This window comes from Jaculus jaculus, chromosome 8 (genome assembly GCF_020740685.1).
Source record: "Jaculus jaculus isolate mJacJac1 chromosome 8, mJacJac1.mat.Y.cur, whole genome shotgun sequence".
In the NCBI taxonomy this organism is placed as follows: domain Eukaryota; kingdom Metazoa; phylum Chordata; class Mammalia; order Rodentia; family Dipodidae; genus Jaculus; species Jaculus jaculus.
This window is the reverse complement of record NC_059109.1, coordinates 141,730,055-141,747,615: the sequence shown is the minus strand read 5'-3', so window position 1 is coordinate 141,747,615 and position 17,561 is coordinate 141,730,055. Positions and strand designations below refer to the sequence as shown.

The window sequence follows — 17,561 nt, the reverse complement described above, 5'->3', positions numbered from 1 at the left end:
GACAAGAAATTTATGTCTGTAGTGCCATGTAGTCCACAAGAACCATAAAGAGAGGGTGTAAATGAATGTCCACATGGCCTGGCTGACCATGCTTTGGATCTTCATGTCAATTAGATAAGATACATGGTTATCCCACGAGCTAGTGGTGCAATGGATAATGCGTCTAACTATGGATCAGAAGACACATGATGATGGCTGGTTATGACGTCTTTATCTTAGGAAAAACATGGGACTCCTTGCAGGTAACAAAGCTTTTCCACAAAAGGGCCCATGATGGATGAACCCAAAGCCCCCAGTTTCCACACCAACGTGATTCTGCCCCTTACTGGGATCTGGGCTCCTATCACCAAGCCCAGTCCAACCAAGCAAGTCCTGGGGCCAGAACGCTGTATTTGAATATGAGTTAATATTCTGAGGCCCTGCCACAGCAGGAACAACAGGAGAGCCTGAACTACACGCCCTTCAGCTGCGCTGTGTGCGGTTCCACCATGACTAGCCTGAATAATGTGAATAATATATATATAATATATAATAATAATGTGAATAATGTGAGCAACAACAGCCTGTAGGTGGCAGAAGTGAGCCATGGATTTGGTCAGCTATTGAGACCCTTCCCAGCAGGGGCCATACTTCCTAGTTATGTCCACAAAGCAACCAGGGTGAAAATAAGCTCTGTCCTGAAGGTTCCTCATGTGGGGGTTGTGGCACCCACCAACCCAGTGCTCCCACCTCCCAACCTTAGAAATTCTACCCCCTAGGCTGAGCATGTAGCTTAGTTGTAGAATGTTCGACTAGCATGCACAAAGCCCTACGTTTGATCCCCAGAACTGCATAAAAACCAGGAGTGGTGTTACACATATGCAATCTCAGAATGTGGGAGTTGGAAGCAAGAGAATCAGAAGTTAAAGATCATTTTCAGCCACATACCAAATTTGAGGCTAACCTGGGCTACATGAGACCCTGTCGTGAGGGGGAAGTCCCTGTTCCCAGATTCCACATGAGTTCTGACATCCAGGCCTTTGCTCAGAACAATCACAACCCACCTCAGAACCTTCCCCCTCCACACACACAGACACACACACAAAACACTGCCAACCTTTTAATCTTTAACCTCCATGGAATCTCCTCACAAAACTGACAATATCTGGGGCTGGAGAGATGGCTTAGCAGTTAGGCGCTTGCCTGTGAAGCCTAAGGACCCTGGTTCAAGGCTCGATTCCCCAGGACCCACGTAAGCCAGATGCACAAGGTGGCACATGCATCTGGAGTTCATTTGCATTGGCTGGAGGCCCTGGTGCACCCATTCTCTCTATCTATCTGCCTCTTTCTCTATCTGTTACTCTCAAATAAATAAATAAAAATTAAAAAAACTGACAATATCTAAACTGTGTACTGGTATGTGCACTCCAAAAGGGAGATGTCACTCCAGACCCTACCTCAGTCCTCTGCCAGTTGCTGGGACACCTACCTGTCTGCAACTGGAGAGCCTTGACAGCTGCCCTGCTTACTTTCCCAACCCACCAGGGGCCTCCCTCAGCTCTAAGAACATCTAGATGAGGTTCATTAACAGTTCGCCCCACAAAGAACCTGGTTCCTGTTCTCCCACCTTCCTGGGACTGAGCCTCCTCCTCAACTTTCCTTAGTTTTGTCCCTTCCTGTAGGAGCTCTCCAACCTCAGAAGTCCTCAGTAGACAAAACAAGACCTGTGCTGGAGACTCTAAACTGGAAACATTCCAGCTTGTAGGTCTGAAAGGGGCAAACATTGCCCTAATGGTATTTAGGGGAACACTCCCAGTGTCTGCCCCACCAAGACAGCTGCACCTTTGTCCAAGAGCCTGCTCCAACCTCTCCTCGATCCAGGAAACAGCGGAAGCTCAAGCCATTTATTTTTCTATTTGTGTCTCCCCCCCACACACACACACACACCCACAAACACATACCCATGCCTGCCCAGAGCTGGCCCTGACCCCAGTGTCTGCCTGCATGCTTCCCCTCTGGCTAAGGCAATGTGAATGCAGTGGGAAGGTTCTCATTGCCAAACTCACACAAAGCCCTCTGCTTTCCCATCACCACAAACCAGGAGGCATTCTGAGCCCCAAGAAGCTCTGCTCCTGCCACCCCAGGACAGCCCCTCCTCTGTACCTGGTCCATCAGATCCTCCAGCCCCACTATGGTGGCTGCATGTCCCCACCACAGCCCCATGTCAGCCAACCTCATGTCAGGGCAGTGACCAGTGTAGCTTTGCTGCAGGTACCAGCTTTGTTTGTTTGTTTATTTTGGTTTTGGTGTTGTATTTGGAGGTAGGATCTCACTCTGGCTCAGGCTGACTTAGAATTCGCTATGTAGTCTCAGGGTGGCCTCAAATTCATGGCGATCCTCCTACCTCTGCCTCCCTAATTCTGGGATTAAAGGCATGCGCCACCACACCTAGCAGGTACCAGCTTTCTGAGCCTCAATCTTAGTCTGCAGAATGGGAAGAGCCATAGACTCGTGGCAATGTCTGTTTGGAAAGTCCCCAGCCAGCCCACAGGCCTGGCTAGAGTACAGCTTCCTCTCCCAGGGGCAGTGCAGGGGAGGCAAGAGGCATCCCCAGAGGCCTGAGGCCCTGGCTGCCTGTTGCAGGCTTGCTCTAACAATGTGCTTCCCCCACACAATTCCCAGAAATGCCGCCCTCCTGCCCTGCCAGCCCGACAGCCTGGCGGCCACTCCACCCTCCTTCCCTAGGGGGCCCCAGGCAGTCACAGGGTCAGAGGCAATGGGTGAAGCTTGAAAATCTCAGAGGGCAATACACTGCTAGAGTCCTTAGCCTGCCTGCCCTGCTCTCCTACAGAGGCTCTCCAGTCTGGACAGTCAGTCACAACTAATCCCCTGTAGGAATAGAGCTGTGTCAAGTCAGATTATACCCTCTGCTCAAAACTCTCCAGAGTATCATTCAGAGAAAAGGCAAGATGTTTCCAGACCCCAATGAGTGTCTTGCTCCTTGACCCTCCTGCCATATGCCTGCTTTCTTTTCCTCAGTGACTTTTCATGACACCTCCCCTGCATAACATACTCTTTCATGTTTCCTTCAGGTATGGGCTCATGAAAAGGCAAGGTATGGGCATGCTGACATTTTCCTTCCCATACTTGGCAACCAAAACTCTGCCTTATTTGTGGATTTGTTCATTTTCAGTCTTTCCACACCAGAAAGGAAACATGCCACAGCAGGGATTTGGGTTGTTTCTTCTCTTCCAGATCCTAGCCTCTGAGAACACTCTAATGTCAGCAGGAAGCTCAATATCAAATGAATGGATAGATGCACAAATGGTTTCTGTCTCTGAGCAAGGAGGGCATATGTCTCTGAAACACCTGCCTCTCAACCAGCTGACAGCCCCAGCTGGTTCCTCACCAAAGCCACTTGTCATCAGACAGGACAAGCAGGAGAAAAAAAAAAAAAGTCTTGAGAAGATAGCTTAGTGGCTAAGGCGTCTGCCTACAAAGCCAAAGGTCCCTGGTTCAATTCCCCAGGACCCACGTAAGCCAGATGCACAAGGAGGCATATGCAGCCATAGTTCATTTGCAGTGGCTAGAGACCCTGGTGTGCTCATTCTCTCCCTCTCTCTCTCTCTCCCTCATTCTCTCTCTCTCTCTCTCTCTCTCTCTCTCTCTCTCTCTCTCTGTGTCTCTCTCAAATAAATAAATTAAAAAAATTTTTCAAAAAGAAACACTGCACAAAGCTGGGCGTGATGAACATAACTGCAATCTCAGAACTCCACAGGCAGAAGCCAGCCTGGGCTACATAGTAAGTTCCAGGCCCACCTTAGCCATACAGCAAGACCCTAATTCAGCAACAGAAGAAGGAAGAAATGATGGAGGAGGAGGTTAGGAAAAAGGAAGGGGAGAGTGGAGGAGAGAGAAGAGGAGAAGGGAGCAGCTTTAGGCTCCTGGCCCAGGCAAGTGACCACCTGGATGCATTCTTCCTGTGTCTTGGACTCCCTCTCCTCTCCTTTCATTTTCTAGGCTGGCAGAGTAAATGGGAGTGGGTCGTACAACCCAGGACTGGCATTCAGGATGGGCACTATACTCCAGAGGATCCCAATATGCCTGTACTCAGCTTGCCATGCAGGTACATAACTACCAAAGGGACTAAGGCACAAAGGAAGCCAGAGACACCCACAGACCCATGCAAGGCATAGATGTAAATAAAGGTAATCACATAAAGGCCCACTGACCTGAGGCCTGGGGGGCAGAGCCAAAGGAACTCTGGCTATAGCAGCGGCCAGAAGGGCTGGGGCAACTGGACAGAATGTCTGGCGCCTGCTCAGCCTGGCGGGCCCTAGGCTCGCTCCAGGCAGGGAGGACAGCTTTCCTTCCTGAGCGGCTGTTTCCTGGCCCGACCCTAATGTTGCCACGGAAACCCAGAACTGCACAGCTCCCCAGCCGGGTTCCCATGGAGCCCCTGCAGAGTAGAAGCAGCAGCTTTGCTGGGGAGGCCCACACAGCATGAGACAACACTGGAGGACACATGTGGCCATGCAGCCATCCTGGGGCAGAACACCCCAAAGGGTTGCACAACAACCCTGGAGGTTCACAGAACACTCTTGATACCCCATTTCTTATCCAGTGACCCTAAAAGTGGACATAGCCTATGATACCATCCTGGGTACTCACATACTCACCATAGTACAACAATCCCCAAATTCAGGAACCGCCTTCTAAACATCCCCCCAACCTGCTGGACCACCCATAGAAGGCACCCTGCTGCATGTGACTTGTCCCCAACTGTCCTCATCAGTCTGGTCTGCTGTCACCCACAGTGAACCTGCAGCAATATGCTGCATCTGGCTGTCCCATCCCCACTATCCCTACCCAGTCCTGTTGGTCTGAGCGCACAAGCTGGATGAAAGTCAACCCCATACAAATTCTTATCACTCCTTCGACCTACAACAGCCCCTATTGGTGCCATATCCATCTATCACCACCAGCCCAAGAAGCATACTGACCTCAATACACACATTAACACTCAGTTGTATGTGGAACTCTTGGGTTTGTATGACTGTAGGAAGTTGGGCTCATGAACCTTACCCCACAACCCAACATTTTAAAGTACTTCTCCCCATTCATAATTATTCATACTTCATGTTGTATGTGCCTGGAAAACCAGGGCAACTCCTGCACCCAAAACCTGCCCTTTCCCAGACTCAAGATGCCAGCATTTGTGAAAGTTTAGTGTGTCCCAAGACTGGGAGTAAAATGGCACAGAGCCACTGTACAGTACTAGAATTCCAGCCTTCCTTAGGGGGTCTCTAGATCAAAGCTCCATAGACCCACCTGATTCTGAGGTATCAGGCCTCCCAAAGACCCTGACCCCAGGAGAGAGGCCAAAGATGACCCCAGCCTCATATTCCCCTTGCTTCAAAGGCTGAGGCCAGCCAGGTTTGGAGCTGAAAGAGGAAGGTGGGTGGGAGTGTATGAACTGGAAGGCTGACTCCAAAGCAGAGACCTCCGGAAACTCAAGTCCTCCTCTACCAGAAGCTACACTGGCCTCTGACAGGGACCCCACCCCACCCTATGGGAGTAGGAGGGTCCAAGCCCTGCAGAACTGTGTAATTGGTCCCAGCCTCACTGCTGTGCAGCAGCCAGGGCTGGCTGGAGAGAACCTGGGAGGTCTGTGCCCAGGCAGTGCCTGGGAGGTCCCATCATCCCCACCTGGAGCAGAGCCAAGCCCAGTCCCCACCAGATCCACTGAGAAGTACTACCCGGCATCCTTTGCAGGCCTCATCCTAGTCTCGGGATCTAGGAAGGCTGACAAGGGGAATAGGTGAAGGTCAGGGAGGAATGAATATTCACTTAACACTCAGCCCAGATCCACACTGTCAGAGAAAGGTTGCCCCACCCCTCTGGGAGCTGGGGCTACAGACAGGCCCTTTCCACTTGGCCTTAGGGATCCTTCCCTTGCTTGATAAGGGCCATAATTTCCTGAGCAGGATTCTCAGGCCTCAACGGGAGTCACCATCTCTTCATGGGAGAGTCTAGAGTGTTTGGCTCCCAGAGCTATGGGTAGCCTCCAGCGCTAGGCCCACCTCACCCCACACCCAGGCAGCCAGACAGACACAGACACACATGCAGACCACACATGCAAACACACACACACGCACTCACTCACTCATGTTGAATGCCCTTCCCCTAGCACAGCTGACCACACCCATACCCCTCAATAGCCCTGGAGAGTCCCTCAAGCCCTATGGGCTCCAGGGTTAGGGCCACCCTGCTAGCTGACTGCAGTTCCCTCCCCCAGTATTGTTCCATATGGAAAGAGGAATTGGAGCTGCCAACCTCATTCAGCACTGCCAGGCAGTGGGCAGAGAGGGTAGATTGACCTTCAAAAAAGTAGCACCTATCAGGCTCTTATCCAGTTCACAGAATGTTGACAACTAATACCTGAGTCCCACAGCTCTGATGAGAGGATGGCCATTGTTTGGCACCAGCGAAGGCAAGGGAAATCAAGAAATGCTGGCTACTGTGTTCAAAGCATGGAGAGTCCAGGCTTTCAGGGAATTCGAAACCCACCCCAATGTGAGGGCCTGATGAAAATGAACCTATGGGCCCCTTTCTGGAGCCCCAGTGAATATCAACTCAGATCAGCTCTGGTTCTTTGTGGTGCTAGAGATAGAACTCAGGACCACTGGCGGGTGTGGTGGTGCACGCCTTTAATCCCAGCACTCAAGAGGCAGAGGCAGAAGGATCATTCAGGTTCAGGGCCACCCCGAGACTACAGAGAGAATTCCAGGTCAGCCTGGGCTAAATGAGACCCTACCTTGAAAAAAAAAAACGTGGATGGGGTCCTGGCACCACAGGGATAGCTGCCAAGGACACGGTACCTTCCCCCATAGATCCAAACAAAAGAGACAGCTCCCAGTGGGAAAGCTATCAGCCTCTGAAGCCAGATCCTCTCCTGGTGGAGTGTTTAAACACAAGGAAAATGAAGGTGCCCAGGGGCTCCTACGGAAAACCCCTAGACTCGACAGCCCAAAAGAGGGACCACCAAGAAAGAACCAGTGCTTCCCTGCCTCACCTACACAGTCCCCAACCCTTTTCCCATGATAGTGGCCTGGCTTGCGCTCAGAGCCAAAAGTAGCAGCCTTCAAAGAGCAAATCCCAGCTAGCAGAAATAGTCTGGGCCCTGTGGCCCCCAGCCTTTTCCTTGTGGACCTGGTCTAAGCTCTGCCTTGCTCCAGTTTGCTTGGGCGTGGAGAAGGCAAAGAGTCCCAGCTTCTCCCTGACTCAAGGGTTGAGTGACAGAAACATCCCTAAAATATCGCCTGAGGTGCATGGTGAAGGCAGCCTTCCAAGAACTTGGTGCTAAAATAAATCTTCCATTCCCTAATGTAACCTAATAGCGCTGTCCCCTCTTCCTGTTACACTTGGGGGTCTGACTCTGGGTGGGGTGGCAGCTCAGCTCTGAAAGTCAGACAACCCTTAAGTTACCCTTCCTTCCAAGCCTCAGCCCACACCAGCAGTCTTCTCCCACTGGGGGTCTCTCCTTCAGAGATGGTGCTCGGCGCGGGGTGGGGGAAGAGGCGGAGACTTTGCGGTGGGGAGGCCATGGTGGGATCCGGCTAGACCAGAGAAGAAAAGGAGCCCCCGGGGAAGGGGCGGTCCCGCCCCGGCCCGTCTGCCCCGCCACGGATTGGCCCCAAGCCGCTATATCTGTGCTCCCGCCCTGTGCGAAGGTAGCGCATCTACACAGTCTTCGCCAGCCATCTGTCTGTTCTTGGTGCCTGGCTTCGCAGTGCCCGTCACTGTCCTCCGCGCACCCGCGCCACGTTCTGCCCAGGTCTTGCCCAGCTGGAATGCAGAAATCGCCGCCTGGTTACCGCGCACAGGACCACCCGCCCTCCCGCCTCGACTGTGCATGGGCCCCTGGAGCCGGGGCCACCTCTGAGCCGGGCGGTCTCCCTGCTGCCAGCGTCTCGACGGCCGCGCCTGCCTCGCCGACCAGCCCGCAGCGGAGCCCTCCGCGCAGCCCAGAGTCGGGGCACTATGGCATTGGCCGCGGAGAGCGCCAGACGGCCGACGAGTCACGCATCCGGCGACCCATGAACGCTTTCATGGTGTGGGCGAAGGACGAGCGCAAGCGGCTGGCGCAGCAGAATCCGGATCTGCACAACGCGGTGCTGAGCAAGATGTTGGGTGAGCCGGGAGCGCTGAGTGGGGAGGGCGAAGGAGGGGGCTTGGGCGGAGGCCGGGATTCCGGGCTCCCGGGCGCGGCTCAGGGGGTTGAGCCATACCGGCAACTATGAGCCCAGGGCGCACGCATGTTTGGGTAGTCGTGCGCCAGACGGCAGTCCACTGAACCTGCGCCCGCGGCCCGCAGGTAAAGCGTGGAAGGAGCTGAACGCGGCGGAGAAGCGACCCTTCGTGGAAGAGGCCGAACGGCTGCGCGTGCAGCACTTGCGCGACCATCCTAACTACAAGTACCGTCCCCGCCGCAAAAAGCAGGCGCGCAAGGCCCGGCGGCTGGAGCCTGGCCTCTTGCTTCCGGGCCTCGTGCCCCCACAACCGCCGCCGGAGCCCTTCCCCGCCGCGCCGGGCACGGCCCGCGTCTTTCGCGAGCTGCCTCCTCTGGGAGCGGAGTTTGATGGCCTGGGGCTACCCACGCCAGAGCGCTCGCCGTTGGACGGCCTGGAGCCTGGCGAGGCCGCCTTCTTCCCGCCGCCTTCAGCTCCCGAGGACTGCGCTCTGCGGGCTTTCCGTGCACCCTATGCCCCCGAGTTAACCAATAATCCGGGCACCTGCTACGGGGCACCAGTCGCTGAGGCGCTCAGGACCGTGCCGCCCGCCGCGCCGCTCACAAGTCTCTACTACAGCACCCTGGGCACACCTGTTCCGTACGCCTGCCCCCTGTCGCCGCCGCCCGAGGTCCCGCCGCTGGAGGGCGCCGAGCCACTGGGTCCCACTGCTGATCTTTGGGCCGATGTGGACCTCAACGAGTTCGACCAGTACCTCAACTGCAGCCGGACTCGGCCAGATGCCACTACGCTCCCGTACCACGTGGCGCTGACCAAACTGGGTCCTCGAGCCATGTCCTGTCCGGAGGAGAGTAGCCTCATCTCTGCACTGTCCGATGCCAGCAGCGCCGTCTACTACAGTGCCTGCATCTCTGGCTAGGTGCCACCCCTGTCCTCTATTGCTTTCTCATGCGGCCAAGTGGCCTGGCCCTGCCTGCTCTCTTGTGGATGTATGTTTGACTATGCAGCAGCCTTAGGAACTGGTGGCCTGCAGATCCCATTCCCACCTTCTCCTCCAACTTTTACTGTAGGGTCCCTGCTGGTGGCTCCTTCGTGTTGGGGCTTCCCCAGAAAGCTCAGGCCTAGGGTCTGTTGGCTGGCTCTGTCAGGGTTTTTTTGAAGCACGTAATTCTTATCCTACAGTGTGTATTTCCTAGAACCAGATTGTATTTTTTACTTTGCCCCTTTTTATATACATAATACAATATATTTAATTTTTAATTAAACTTTTTCTTCCAAAGGATTCAGTGAGCACTAGCATCCATGTAGAAAGAACAATGTTTGTTTGCTATTAAGGAGGGCCAGAGCACAGGAGAGTGCCTGGCCTTCCCCATCCCTGTGCCTGTATCTGTGGTGCTCCCACCCAGAGCCCTGGATACTTCCCTCCTGATACCCAAGAAATTTGGTCCACTTCAAACCCTGTGTTGCCCTCCATCCTTCCAGATGGACTTCCAGGCAGCAGCAACAGCCCCCTAGCCTACATCACCCTTCTGTCCTATTCCCTACTTTACTTAAGTACACCAATAGCCCCTCCATAGGCTGCTCATGTCCAAACTCCTCAAAGTTTCTGCAAGCTCAAGGGCTACCCAGGACCACATCCTTCACTCGGACAGGACTTGTGCAAAAACAGCACGGGGTCTCAGCAGGCATTTCCTAGGAAAAGCAGCAGTATGTCATATCCCCTTTGCTCCCCAGGGGACCTGCCCAGCCTTGGTTCAGTGACCAGGACAGCACGTAGGCCTTCAAGTCCCCCAATTTTGAGACCCATTATACTAGTTCTGCCTGGGCTCCTGCTGAGACCCTGCTTTCTACACCACCTTGGTCCCTAGCTCTTTTCAAAGTCTCTCACTAGACAAGCCTGTGCATTCAAAGAGGGTTGGAACTATGACCGTAAAGGTGGGTCCTGCATATACACACACACGTTAAGCCTAGCAGGTCATAGCAAGAAAGTCACCTTCATGGGAGAAAGGCCTGTCCTACCCAGCCCCCCCCCATATACCCTGGGGTGTCTCAAGATTCACCCACAACACAATTTCCCACATGGAGTGTGAGATAGTATGGCTATGAAACTGATAGTATGGCTTTTCATTTGGGTGATAGGGCAAACTTGCAGAAAGTCTAGGGGTGGATGTTCAATGGCCCATGTGTCCATGCACAGGGAGCCAACTCTCCAGCATATGTGGGGAGGAGTACACAGGAAATGGAACTGTACTGTGAGTATCCTGTCACTGAAACAGGGTGTCATCATCTTTGTATTAGCAAGCAAAAGCCTTATATCTAAATGGTGGAGTGGGGTTGCTACAGCTGACCTCTCCCCTCTCCTATGAACAGCACAGCACAGAGAATTTAGTGACAGAGGACAGAGACGTAGTAAAAGACAACACTCCAAGCAGGAGTGGGAGGTGGGACAAGCCTGTTCTGTTGCCTAAACCTATGCAACAATCTCCAAGTGCCTTCCTACTAGAACTAGGATATCTTCCTTGGGCCTTCCACCCATCGACATACCCAGAAGTTCTGGATAGACAGCCCAGAAATTCATAGGCCCAAAGCACTTCCCCTTATTCTAGGATCCATACCTTCATATCCCCCTAGAAGGCCCTTCCCTCTAGTTCAGTGGAGTGGGGACCCAAAGCAGAGTGTTCCTAGAATCCTTTCCCTTAGGTATCAGAGCAGGAAGCTACTCAGGGGCTCAGTTTGGAACAAGTTCAAATTTACAGCAAGACCCAACAGTCAGGGAGAAGCCAGGAACAGTATCATTAGGGTACATGAGTGGAAAAACACGAACAAGGGCAGCAGTAAGTGGTGCTGGGTTTGGGAGATTACTGTCATCCTGCCTGAGAAGACCCCTTTTTCACCCTCAGGGTGAAGTCACCCTCCCAAGGTAGGACCACAGGCTAAGGCCTAACTCCTCCCACTTCCTGGCCCTGTCTGTTTCCTTCCCACAACCTATCTTCCCTACTACCCTACCTTCCTCATGCCCTGGGGCCAGCCTGTCCCTGGATTGACCTGGATGACATATTGAACAACCCCTCACCTGCAATAGCAGTTATTATCTATCGCCTTGTACATCCTTGGGAACACCAACACAATCACATACAAAACAGACTCCTTCTGATGTAGGGTTGGACTCCTGGGATTGCCAGGGGGTGGGGATTAGAGCTCAATAAGATGTAGGAGAACCCCAGGCCCATGAACTTCAACTTCAGGTCCTTGGCCAAGTTATCAAAGAATTGAAAATGTAGGGCTGGAGAGATGGCTTAGCAGTTAAGGTGCTTGTCGGCAAAGCCAAAGGACTCGGGTTTGATTCCCCAGTACCCATGTAAAGCCAGATGCACAAGGTGGCACATGTATCTGGAGTTTGTTTGCCATGGCTAGAGGCCCTGAAATGCCCATTCTCTTTCTCTCTGTCTCTCTCTCTCCCTCTTACAAATGTTTATTTCTTTTATAACTTTCTTTTGTTGTTTACTTTTATTTATTTGGGAGTGACAGACGAGAGAGAAAGAGGCAGAGAAGCCGGGCGTGGTGGCGCAAGCCTCTAATCCCAGAGGTAAAAGGATCACTGTGAGTTCAAGGACACCCTGGGACTACATAGTGAATTCCAGGTCAGCCTGAGCTAGAGTGAGACCCTACCTCGAAAAACAAACAAAAAAGGAAGGAAGGAAGGAAGGAAGGAAGGAAGGAAGGAAGGAAGGAAGGAAGGAAGGAAGGAAGGAAGGAAGGGGCGGAGAGAGAGAGAGAATAGGCACCAGGGCTTCCAGCCACTGCAAATGAACTCCAGATGCATGTGTTACTTCTGGCTTACGTGGGTACTGGGAAATGGAGCCTTGAACCAGGGTCCTTAGGCTTCATAGGCAAGTGCTTAACCACTAAGCAATCTCTCCAGCCCTTTAACTTATTTCATTTTATTTTTTGTTTTAGTCATTTGAGAGAGAGAGGCAGAGAGGGGGAGATAGAGAGAGAAGGGGTGCACCACAGCATCCAGCTACTGCAGATGAACTCCAGACATATGTACCACCTTGTATATATGGCTTATGTGGGTCCTGGGGAATCAACCACTAAGCCATCTCTTCAGCCCCCTTTAATTTTTCTTTGACAGTTTCCATAAGTATAGAAAGCAAACCATGATAATCCCCATCCACCACTTCCATTTTCCCCCTCCCAAATCCACCCTCTGTTGAATATTTAAAAAAAAATCATTTGAGAGAGAGTAGGACAGAGACAGAGAAAGAGAGAGAGAGAGACACCAGGGCCTCTGGCCACTGCAAATGAATTCCAGATGCATGTGCCACCTTGTGTATCTGGCTTACGTGGGTACTGGGGATTCGAACCTGGATTCTTAGCCTTTGCAGGAAAGCACCTTGACTATGAAGCTGTCTTTCCAGCCCTAAATCCCTTCTTGTTTCCAATTTCTGTCTCTTCTATTTTTTTATTTTCAAGGTAGGGTCTCATTCTAGCCCAGGCTGGCCAGCAATTCACTATGTAGTCTCAGGGTAGCCTCAGACTCATGGCAATCCTCCAACCTCTGCCTCCTGAGAGCTGGGATTAAAGGTGTGTACCACCACACCTGGCTGTTATATATATTTATTTTTTAATTTTTTTCGCTTATTTTTATTTATTTGAGAGCAACAGACAGAGAGAGAAAGAGGCAAATAGATAGAGAGAATGGGCACGCCAGGGCATCCAGCCACTGTAAAAGAACTCCAGATGCGTGCACCCCTTTGTGCATTTGGCTAACGTGGGACCTGGGGAATCCAGCCTTGAACCGAGATCCTTAGGCTTCACAGGCAAGCGCTTAACCACTAAGCCATTTCTCCAGAAATATATATATATATATTGTTTTGGTTTGGTTTGGTTTTTTTTCGAGATAGGGTCTCACTCTAGCCCAGGCTGATCTGGAATTCACTATGGAGTCTCAGGGTGGCCTTGAACTCACAGTGATCCTCCTACCTCTTCTATACTTTTGCTTGTTGTTTGGTTTGGTTTGGTTTTCGAGGTAGGGTCTCACTGTAGGTCAGGCTGACTTGTAATTCACTATGTAGTCTCAGGGTGGCCTTGAACTCATGGCAATCCTCCTACCTCTGCCTCCCAAGGTGCCACCACACCCGGCTTCTCTTTTATTTTATTTTTTAATGTTTATTTATTTGAAAGTGACAGACAGCGAAAGAGGCGGGGGGGGGAGGGGAGAATGGGCATGCCAGCGCCTACAACCACTGCAAACAAACTCCAGATGCATGTACCCCCTTGTGTATCTGGCTAACGTGGGTCCTGGGGAATTGAGCCTCGAACCGGGGTCCTTAGGCTTCACAGGCAAGCACTTAACCGCTAAGCCATCTCTCCAGCCCTTCTCTTTTATTTTTGATGTCATTGTTTCCTCCTATTATGGAGTTCTTGTGTAGGTAGTGTCAGGCACTGTGAGGTCATGAATATCAAGGCCATTTTGTGTCTGGAAGATAGCATTATAAGCAATAGTACTACCCTTCTTTTGACTCTTACATTCTTTTTCTTTTTCTTAGAGAGAGAGAAAAAATTGGTGCACCAGGACTTCAGCCACTGATATCAAACTCCAGATGCTTGAGCCACCTAGTGGGCATATGCAACCTTGCACTTGCATCACCTTTGTGCATCCGGCTTGCTTGAGATCTGGAGAGTTGAACATGGGTCCCAGGCCTCACAGGCAAGCACCTTAACTGCTAAGCCATCTCTTCAGCCCTGGTTCTTACATTTTTTTCTGCCACCTCTTCTACAAGGGAATCTTAGCCTTGGAGACTTGCACAGAGTTGTCTCATTTAGTGCTGAACACTCCATTGTCACTTCTTCTTAGCACTGGACATAAACATAAGAGTGCTTAGAGGACTAGAGAGATGGCTTAGTGATTAAGGCACTTGCCAGAAAAGCCTAAGGACCCAGGATTAATCCCCCAGTACCCATGTAAAGTCAGATGCACGAAGTGTCAAGTGGGTCTGGAGTTTGTTTGCAGCATCTGGAGGCAGTAACATCCCCATATTCTCATTCTCTATCTCTATCCCTCTTTCTCTCTCCTTGCAAATCAATAAAAATATTTCTTGAAAAAATTTGTTAAGCGCTTGGAGGGCAGTTTGGTGGGCGTAATATATGCATTTAGCCAACAGCAGTCATTACTACCCAAGGGTTTATGACCTCCCCAATCACAGGTTTTCAGTACCAAACATATATTCCTTCCCATGAAGCAGGCCTCTAGTCCAATCAAAGGCACTTGATTTCCCCTATGACAGGCACATTTGGCCTGGCTGTCCAGATGTAAGGCTTTCAGGTGTGCACTACTGGTTAACAGTGTTGATAACTTATATTCCAAAAGGCTGCACGCTGCATAGTTCTTTCCAGAATTCTGACAGCTAGTCAACATGGAGGAGGTTGCCAGTTCAGCTCCAGATTGATTTCTCAGTGACCTGTAGGCCAAGCATGTGGAATCTTCCACAATAGGGTCTTACCATCTAATTCGGGTGGGAAACTAAAAGCCTTGGCAATGGCCTGTAATGTTTTGGGAGCACCTCGAACCTTCCTGGCTAACAACTCACTAGACAGTATCCCACCCCTAGCACTGAAATTTTTGTAATAAGAATCCATGGCTTCTGGGCACATCATTATCCACATCTATAATATACTTCTGCCCATAGTCTCTTCTCTCTTTCTTCTTTCTTTTGTCTTTAAATTTTTTTAATTTAATTATTAGAAAAAGAGAGAGAGAGAGAATGGGCATGCCAGGGCCTCTAGCCACTGCAAACAAACTCCAGACACATGTGCCAACATGTACATCTGGCTTACATGGGACCTGGAGAATTGAACCTGAGTCCTTAGGCTTTGCAGGCATGCGCCTTAACCTCTAAGCCATCTCTCCAGCCCTTCTTTTGTCTTTTTAAGGTAGGGTCTTGCTCTAGCCCAGACTGGAATTCACTATATAGTCTCAGGCTGGCCTTCAACTCATGGTGATCCTCCTACCTCTGCTTCCTGAGTGCTAGGATAGTTCTCTCTCTCTCTCTCTCTCTCTCTCTCTCTCTCTAAAAATAAACAAATAAATAAAAAACAATCTTGGGCTGGAGAGATGGCTTAGCGGTTAAGGCATTTGCCTGCACAGCCAAAGGACCTCGGGTCAATTCTCCAGTACCCACATAAGCCAGATGCACAAGGTGGCACATGTGTCTGGAATTCATTTGCAGTGGCTGGAGGCCCTGGTGGGCCCATTCTCTCTCTCTTTCTGTCTTCCTCTCTCTTTCAAATAAACTATTTAAAAATTAAAAAAAAAAAGACATCCCTTGGAAGTCTTGGGACTACTTCCTCAGACAAGGGGGAGGCTAAACATTTTAAGGCATTATGTGGCTTGTGGCTGGCCTGCCTGGTTTGGTTCCCACATTATCCATGTTGTAGCGCTTGTCAAAACTTCATTCCTGCAGGGCATGGTGGTGCACACCTTTAATCCCGGCACTCAGGAGGCAGAGGTAGGAGGATTGCCTTTGAGTGTGAGGTCACCTGAAACTACAGAGTGAATTCTAGGTCAGCCTGGGCTAGAGTGAAACCCTACTTCAGAAGAAAGAAAAAAAAAAAAAAAAAGCAGGCATGGTGGTGCACACCTTTAATCCAGGAATTTGAAAGGCAGAGGTAGGAGGATCACAGTGAATTCAAGGCCACCCTGAGAGTACATAGTGAATTCCTAGTTAGCCTGGGGTTGGGGCAAGTCCCTACCTCAAAAAACGAAACCAAACCAAGCAAACAAACTAACGAAAGAAGGAAAGAAGGAAGGGAGGAAGGGAGGAAGGGAGGAAGGGAGGAAGGGAGGAAGGGAGGGAGGGAGGGAGGGAAGAAGAATCAGGTGTGGTAGTGCATGCCTTTAATCCCAGAGGTAAGAGGATCACTGTGAGTTCGAGGACAGCCTGAGACCACATAGTGAATTCTAGGTCAGCCTGGGCGAGAGCAAGACCCTACCTCAAAAAAAAAAAAAGAAAAAAGACATTTTAAGAAAACAGAAGCACACGTTTTATCCCAGCACTCAGGAGGCAAAGGTAGAAGGATCACTGTGAGTTCGAGCCACCCTGAGACTACATAGTGAATTCCAGGTAAGCCTGAGCTAGAATGAAACCCTACCTAAAAATATAATAATTTCTTAAATTTGTATTTATTTTATATATTTTACAAAGGTTATAGTCATATATCACCTCTCCTCCAGATCTACTTCTCCTGAGGGTTCTCCTCAGTATTGTTATTGGTATCAGTGTGGGAAAGTATTTCTTTTATTGTTTGTTTGTTCTGAAGCCGGGTCTATTTCTAGGTTGACCTGGAACTCATAGCAATCCTCCTACCTCGGCCTCATCCCACTCCCATACTGGGATTAAAGGTGTGTATCGGTAAGCCTAGTGCATAAATTTGTATACCTATTTTTAAAAAAATATTTTCAAGGGGGTAGGGGAGGAGAGGGGGAATCAGTGTGCCAAGGCCTCTTGCCACTGCAAAGGAACTCCAGATACATGTGCCACTTTGTACATCTGGCTTTACATGGGTACTGGGAAATCAAACTCTGGGCCAAACCAGGCAAGCTGGCTTTGAAAGCAAGTGCCTTTAACAGCTGAGCTATCTCCTCAGCCCTACTAAATTTGTATTTCTTTTAAAAAATATTTATTTATTTGAGAGAGAGAGGTTAGAGAGAGAGAATGGGCTCACCAGGGCCTCTACCCACTGCAAACGAACTCCAGATGCATGTACCACCTTGTGCATCTGGTTTACATGGGTATTGGGGGAATCAAACCTGGGTCCTTTGGCTTTGTAGGCAAGTGGCATAACTGCTAAGCCCTCTCCCCAGCTCTAAATTTGTATTTCTAATGACCAAGTCTAAACAATAGGTTAACCTTGTACTCATACACTACTGCAGTTGCTTCCAAGAAGAGGTCCAGATTGCAGACATCCAAACTCAAACAGGCCAGCCAAAGTTTTGCAGGACTGGTCAACTTCTGCCCAGTCCACAAGATTTCTATCCCAATCTAGGAAGGGAGAACATCCACCAGGAAGAGTCTTGGCCAAGTGTGCTATAGGGGAGGAGGGGGAGTTAGTTGTGTGTCCAGTAGCTAGGTAGGGTAGAGCATGAGTTCACACCCACTCCTAACCCATGGCTCAAATCTAGTGGTTCCTGTTTCCAGAGAGCCCCTTCCCCCACAACCTCACCTACATCCTGCAATCCCACTCCCCACAATCTCACCTCTTCCAGAATTCCAGGAACGCACCCCCCAAAAACTAGTCTCTCGCTTTCTTGCCCTGTGTTCCAAAACC

At 50.6% G+C, this 17,561-nt stretch overlaps 1 protein-coding gene across 1 annotated transcript; it reads left to right on the top strand.

Moving 5' to 3' along the window:
• Positions 1-7,581: 7,581 nt before the first annotated feature.
• Sox18 (SRY-box transcription factor 18) lies at positions 7,582-9,513 on the top strand. Its single transcript, XM_004669529.2, has 2 exons — positions 7,582-8,172; positions 8,357-9,513. The coding sequence occupies exons 1-2, from the start codon at positions 7,833-7,835 to the stop codon at positions 9,148-9,150; spliced, it is 1,134 nt and encodes a 377-aa protein (XP_004669586.2). The 5' UTR covers positions 7,582-7,832; the 3' UTR covers positions 9,151-9,513.
• Positions 9,514-17,561: the final 8,048 nt, after the last annotated feature.